Here is a 7,478-nt window from a genome sequence, read left to right as displayed (position 1 = left end):
TTCTTGCTACACCATTTTGGCTACCCTTATTAAAATAAACTTTCCTAGCACCTGGGTTGCTTATATCAGAACTTGTCTTGAAGCTATCTCTTTTTTCATTATTGTCAATGGGAACCCATCTATTTGGTTTCATCCTTCTAGGGGGATCAGACAAGGGGACCCTCTTGCCCCTTACATTTTCATTTTGGTTGGTCAAAATCTCACAACTATTCTTAATCGAGCTATGTCTCTTGGCCTTATCCCCAGCTTTTCCAATAATTTGATTCGCAACTTCAACCATCTTATGTATGCTGACGATCTTATTTTGGTTACCACTACTTCCAGGAAAGCTGCTAGAAATGTTTATTTCTGCTTAAATATTTATGCTCAGCTTTTTGGCCAATTCCCCAACCAGAATAAATCTGAAATTTTTGTACCTCATTGGTTCAACAATAGAGTTACCTCCAGCATTTGCAGTATCCTGAATTTTAAGCTTGGTAAAACTCCTTTCACCTATTTAGGAGTTCTCATTTCTCCAAAAAGACTTGCCCTTGCTCAATTTGATTCTATGATCCATCGACTTAATAGGGCTATCTCCAAGTGGGGCAAGACTAAACTTTCAAAAGCTAGCAAGTCTATCCTTATTAATAGAATTCTCATGACTGTTCCCATTTATTATTTATCGGTCTATCCCATCCCTGACTCTGTTCTTTCTAAGCTGTCCAGTGGTGCTAGGAAATTTTTATGGGCTAACTATGAGCAAGGTAAGGGTTTGCCTTTGGTCAACTGGGATGTCATCACTTCTAGCAAAGCTGAGGGGGGTTTAGGAATTAGGAATTTACTCACCGCTAAACATTCTCTTATGGCTAAGAACCTTATTAATTTTCTTAATCGGCATCAATCTATCTGGGTGGACATTTTGCATTTAAAATATGGTAATCATAATTTTTGGACTATGAATGCTCCTCCAAATTGTTCTACTTTCTTTAAGGGGCTGTGTAGTAATGCCAATGCTATCAAGCCTTTCTTGTGGATAAATTGTGTTAATCCTGATACCATCTCTCTTTAGTTTCATCCTTGGATGTTTAATATTCCCATTGCTTATACACCTGTTTTCATTAATATGAATTATGATTTAAACGGCATGCGATTAGAGGATTTAATTGTCAATAATTCATGGAATATTGAGGCCATTAACTGTCTGTTTGGCAACAATTGGAACTCTCCCATCCTCTCTCATGGCAAGATTTGCTTTGAGGAGGCTAGCCATTGGATCTGGTTGCCTGCTTCATCTAGTACCAACCTTTCTTCTAAAATTTATTCATTTTTGAATAGTAGCCATTTGAACTGGACTGATTGGAATGGTTGGTCTAATATTTGGAAGCTTAATGTTACTCCCAAAGTCAAAATGTTTATTTGGCTCCTGATCCATGGTAAGATCAAAACATTTGAGTTTCTTTATAGGATGAATCTTGGTCCTCCTAATTCTTGTATTTTTTGTGGTCTGGTTTTAGAATCTACTGAGCATCTATTTAGTAAATGTCATATTACTGCCAGAATTTGGAAACGGGTGGAATGTTTGGCCAACATTAAGATTAATTTGGTGGATATCTTCAACAATGGTCAGTGGTTAGATTTCTATATTCATAGTAACTCCAAATTTCTGGCTTCTATTATTGCTGCTACTTGTTGGCAAATCTGGAAATGTAGATGCAACTGTATCTTCAAGCAGGATAACCTTGATATTAATAAGGCAACCAATTTGGCTTTCATGCATGTTAAAGAATTCTCTTTCTCTCCTGCTAACCACAGAATGCAGATATATGTCATGCAGAATAGACCTTCACCTGGCTCTCTGGGGATCTTCTTAGCAGCGGCATGGAATGTTGTTACAGGTAAAGGCGGGCTGGGTTTCTTTCTTATAGATTCTAATGCTAATGTTTTTTATGCAGGATATGGTCCTAGTCGTTTTGATGGTGCATTGGAGCTTGAATCGCGCGCTCTTCATTTGGCTCTGTCCCATTCCATTAACGCCTTGGTGAGATGCTCAGACATTTATATCAGTTCTGCTGGACTGTGGAGGAACATTCACAATGTGGCGGAGCATATCAGCTGGTTGCAACAGGACTTCATCATGGATGTAAAGTTGCTCTTACAACAGCTGGGCCATCCTCATATTGACCTTATTCCATATCAGTGGAACTGCATCGCCACTGGTTTGGCTGGTCATGGCCTTCAGTTAACGCAATTATCACTCTTTCATAGGGGCACGGAGAAGCCGAACTGGTTAATGAAGTCGTTCTCACGAGCCGCCTTTTCTTTCTAAATGTTTGTTTGTCTTCTGCTGTGTAGTCTTATAGGTTGTTAGTTTGGTGATTTTGGTTTTTGTGTTATTTTGTTTCCTGTAAACCTTTCTTTCTTTCTCAATAATATCTAGCTACTCTTGTAGCTTCCCCCACAACCCCCAACCCAAAAAAAAAAGTCTTCTTGCTACACACACACACATATAGAGAAAAGGTTCTTTGTGGACGTGCATAGACGTCCACAGAGAACTACAGTAACGCTAAACTGTAGCTACAGTGAGAGCTAATCTTAGATTAATGAGTTTATTAGGTTTAATTTTGTTTTTACTGTGCATCCCATTTTTTACTGTGCTACTGTTCTTAAGCACAGTAACACTGTTCATTGAATAGTATCCGACCGTTGGATCAAAATCCAACGGTCCAAAGCAACGTTCACAGAGTGGAGTCAAAACATATATGGGATAGATAGAACTAGGGTCAAAGCATTATAAAATATTAAATTAATGAATCTTTATAATAATGATGATTATAATGATTGTGATGATGATTTGGATCGATCCTCTATGCTTTAATCTGTGAATGTTGCTTTGGACCGTTGGATTTCGATCCAACGGTCGGATACTATTCAATGAACAGTATCACTGTTCTTAAGAACAGTAGCACAGTAAAAAATGGGATGCACAGTAAAAACAAAATTAAACCTAATAAACTCATTAATCTAGAATCAGCTCTCACTGCAGCTACAGTTTAGCGTTACTGTAGTTCTCTGTGGACGTCTATGCACGTCCACAGAGAACCTTTTCTCATATATATATATATATATATATATATATATATATATGTAAATTTCATTTTGTAATAATTTAGTGCATTTGGAAATTTATGGCTCTAAAGAACTTGATTAATCACAAATAGGGGGTGATGACATTGATCATTAAAGATGAAAGTTTTTGATGGAGTTCAATAAACAAATTGGTTTCAAGATGTCCAAAATTCAGTAAACTGGAAATAGGCTTCATACCTCTTGGTCATAATCAATTGGCAATTGCTTTTCAAGGCCTTAGAGCTTAAAGAATATTAATTTAGGCTATTATTCTCATGCTCATTATGTATACCTTGAACTCATTGCTGAATCACTCAACATATTTGACCTTTGTTTGAGAAAAATATTGGTGGAAGATGAGAACGACTGACTTGGAATAAAAAAACAAATAAAATTTTATGTCACTTGCAATAAACAATCTCAATTTGATATGATCTTTAATGTCATTGGATGATTTGATCTGATTCCCAACCATGGATAAAAAATTCTCATGAATAGTTCTCAACAATGAGGCAGCAGACAATTTTAAGTCATTAATTAAGTTCTGCTTCACTGTACTTATCTGCATGATGGTGTAAACAATTTGAAGCTGATGTGATACAATTAGCATGATTTTTTTTTTTTGATTAAGGTGGATAAACCACAATTTATTAAAGGAAAGAAGTAGCAAAGTACAGAGTACAAAAAACAGAAATGACAAAGAAGAACAAACAGAGTAAAGAACTGTAATCCTCACCAGAGATGAGGAGAACAAATGAATGTAAGAAGCAAGAAAAAAAGCAACAAGATAAAAAAATCGAAAGCCGGGCGAGTTAACCGCTCGGAGACACAGCCCGCTCGTAAAAGAAAGATATGGATCACTCCCCGACTAGTGCTCGGGCGCCATATTGCGGTGTGGTCCGAAGATCGAGCTCGGGAAGCTTAAGGAGCGCTTGATTTTTTTGAATGTCCTCTGCGGGCTTCCTCGCCGGTGGGACTCGAGTCTCATTGAAATCCAAGTAAGAACCAAATTAGCTATTTTTGTAGAGTATTGAGAAAGTAGAAGCACAATTTTGGTTAAAGATGCGGTTGTTAGCGCTCCAAACCCAAATATTCCAGAGAATGGATCCGGGAACGAGGTCCCAGAGGTTTCGAGTAAAAGGGTTTAAAGAAGGTATCCAAATGGTCCAGATATTTGAGACTGTGGAAGGTAAAGTTTCAGTATCAAATAAACACTTGAAAAAGTACCAGATGCGAGTACAAAAGTAACAATTTAAAAAAAGGTGATCCACTGATTCTGAGTTATTGTGACAAAGTATACACGTGTCAGTGGCAAAAGAATTGCAACCTTTTTTGAATAAGTTTTCAAGAGTAAGAATTTTATTATCCCATGCCAGCCAACAGAATAAAGTGATTTTGCTTGGTGATTTGGTTTTCCAGAAATTGGGATAGAGTTGAGAGCGGAGGCCTCGGTCGATTAAAAAGTTGTAGAATGATTTGACGGAGAAATTTCCATTTTTTTTCTAAAGACCAGGAATATGAGTCTTCGATATCGTTTGAACAATCTGGTAAAGAATTTAATAAAAAGTCGAATTCTTCAGTTGTGGCTGTTCGAAATGGGTTACCATGAGAGTTAAGTATGAGAAGAAATTGTTTTAAAGTAATCCAAGGAAAAGAACAGTCCAAAAATAGTGATGTCCATCGGTTATTGGGAGATTGGCCCTCTAGCCATCTGTCGAACCAGAATAAAGTGTTTTCACCATTACTGACAGACTTGGTTAAACAGGCCCGGAAAGTGGGTAGAATAGTGCTGATTCCCGCCCAGAAGAAAGATTTGTTTCTTGGGGGTTGTGAGTAGAGAATATTGAGGAGATCACTAGTGAAGTAGTTGGCTTTGATAATCTTAGACCAACAAGAATTCGGTGTGGTGATGAATTTCCACCACCATTTCCCGAGTAAAGCTTTGTTGAACTCATGTAAGTCAAGGATACCCCAGCCCCCCATGTTTCGGGGGCGACAGATCCTTTTCCATGCAATTAATCTAAACCCTTTCGGGCCAAGGTCAGGCCCTTTCCATAAGAAATCTCTCCTGATTTTATCAATGTCATGGACAACCCAGGCTGGGAGTTTGAACACTGACATCCAGTAAACTGGAATAGAGGATAACACGGAATTGATAAGAGTTAGGTGCCCCCCCAGGGAGAGATAGATTGCTTTCCAGGGTGATAGTCTAGCCCGAACAGAATCAATCAGCTTAAACCAGTCAATTCTTCTGGGCCGTCTACCAGTAAGGGGAACGCCAAGATAGGTAATGGGAAGACAATCTCTCTTGCAATTAAGAATACTTGCAGAGGAGGAAAGTGGTTGAAATCCGAAGTTGGTGGAGTAGAGGCAGCTTTTTGAGAAGTTGATTGAAAGACCAGAGCAGCCTTCGAAGAGGTATAGAATTAATTTAAAGATTTTAAGATCTTCGTGTCCTCCAGCCGAGAAAATGATGAGATCATCAGCATATTGAAAATGACAAATGCTGTTTGAATGATCAAGTTGAACTCCAACCAGAACCTTGGAATTAATAGCATGATAGAACATTGCACTTAGAGTATCGGCCGCTATTGCAAAAAGAAGTGGCGAAAGGGAATCGCCTTGTCTCAGTCCTCTTTTGCAACGTATATAACCCTGTGTAGTTCCATTAATGAGAATCTGGGTTTTGGCGGTTTTAAGAATAGTGTGAATCCAAAAGATCCAGCGGTGGCCAAAGCCTCTGGCTTCTAGAATCTCAAGGAGAAAATTCCAGTCTAGGGAGTCAAAGGCTTTAGCAAAGTCAACTTTGAAAGCAAATCCAAGGGATTTCCTTTTTTGGAGATTAAAAATCACTTCTTGAGCAGCGATGATATTATCTGCAATACATCTACCTTTAATGAATCCGGACTGAGAATTATCCACTAAGAGACCAATCTTATGACTCAATCTGATGGCAAGAATCTTGGAAATAATTTTGCATGTTGAGTTGATAAGACTGATGGGTCTAAACTCAGTGACCTCAGTTGGGGAATTTGTTTTAGCAATAAGTGCGATGTGAACCCAATTGAGTCTTTCAAAGTTGATAGATCCATCATAAAAGTCCCTACAGATTTTAAATAAATCCTCCTGAATAAGACTCCAATGTTTTTGAAAGAAGAAGATTGGAAAGCCATCTGGACCTGGAGCCTTATCAGCATTAAGCTCAAATACAGTGTGTTTAATTTCCTCAAGATTAAAGGGAAGTTCAAGCGTAGAGAGATCAACTCTATCTTTGAAATTAAACAGATAATCCCGATTAAAGAGGAATCTATGTGTACTGGTACCAAGTGAGGCTTTGAAAATGATCGATGAAAAATTTTCCCAATTTCAAGGTTACCTTCAATCCAATTCCCATTAAAACGAATTCTAGGGATGTAATTTTTATTTTTCCTACCATTAGCCAGAAGATGAAAGAATTTAGTATTTGCATCACCTTCATGGAGCCAAGTGATTCTAGAACGTTGTTTCCAGTAGATCTCCTCTTGTTTTAGTAAGGTGTAAAGCTCAGATTGAATTTGGGAAAGGCGAGCTGATTCAATCTCCGAAAGAGGTCTACTTTCACGAGAAGTATCCAGCAAGTTTAGTTCGGCAAGCAAACTTTTTTTAAGAAGGTTAGAAGCACCAAAATTTTCTTTTGCCCAGGAACGAAGTTTGGATTTTAGTAAAGTGAGTTTTTTAGAGAAGACATATGCTCCACAACCAACAAAGTTCTCAATCGACCACCAGCTCTGAATTAAATTCTCCAATTGAGCATTGGTATACCACGACTTTTCGAATTTGAAAGTTCTGCGACGAGAGCAATAACTACCAAATTCAAGATAAATAGGGGAATGATCAGAGCCGATCCTAGGGAGAGAGCATTGAAGGGTCCTAGGGAATAACAGTGGCCAGTCGTGTGAGTATAAAAATCTGTCCAATCTAACCCAAAGCGGGTCAGATTGACCATTAGTCCAGGTGAAATTACGCCCGTGAAGAGGGGGGTCAATAAGGTTAAGATCACCTAAGAGTCTTTGTGAACAAGCAATATCCATAGGATTAGGGTCTCCTATGTTTTTATCTCTCAATGAGAAAGGAGCGTTGAAATCACCACAAATTAACCATGGGATTTCGTGTAAGTGCCGAATAAGCCGAAGTTCATTCCAAAAGCCAGATCTTAAAGAGGTAGAGTTAGGTCCATAAACACTAGTGCAAGCCCATTTAGTATCTAGGGAGAGGTTTATGAATTCAAAAGTGATAGAATAAGTTCCTTTGTGAATTAAGGTACCCAAGACTTGGGTATTATTCCAGGCAATAATGATACCACCAGCAGTACCATTGGCTGGAAGATAGTCAAA

General features: G+C 38.3%; 2 protein-coding genes across 2 annotated transcripts; both read left to right on the top strand.

Annotated features, from left to right (window-relative positions):
• Nucleotides 1-223: 223 nt before the first annotated feature.
• Nucleotides 224-1,048, top strand: LOC120250859. Its single transcript, XM_039259572.1, has one exon. It carries the CDS (start codon nt 224-226, stop codon nt 1,046-1,048), a length of 825 nt encoding a protein of 274 aa, XP_039115506.1.
• A 75-nt stretch (nt 1,049-1,123) lies between these two features.
• On the top strand, nt 1,124-2,305 carry LOC120250843. The gene is made up of 2 exons (XM_039259571.1): nt 1,124-1,874; nt 1,932-2,305. Exons 1-2 carry the CDS (start codon nt 1,124-1,126, stop codon nt 2,303-2,305), a joined length of 1,125 nt encoding a protein of 374 aa, XP_039115505.1.
• The last annotated feature ends 5,173 nt before the right edge of the window (nt 2,306-7,478 follow it).

The sequence above is a fragment of the Dioscorea cayenensis genome, chromosome 3 (assembly GCF_009730915.1).
Source record: "Dioscorea cayenensis subsp. rotundata cultivar TDr96_F1 chromosome 3, TDr96_F1_v2_PseudoChromosome.rev07_lg8_w22 25.fasta, whole genome shotgun sequence".
Taxonomy (NCBI): domain Eukaryota; kingdom Viridiplantae; phylum Streptophyta; class Magnoliopsida; order Dioscoreales; family Dioscoreaceae; genus Dioscorea; species Dioscorea cayenensis.
This window is presented reverse-complemented; position numbering and strand designations above follow the sequence as displayed.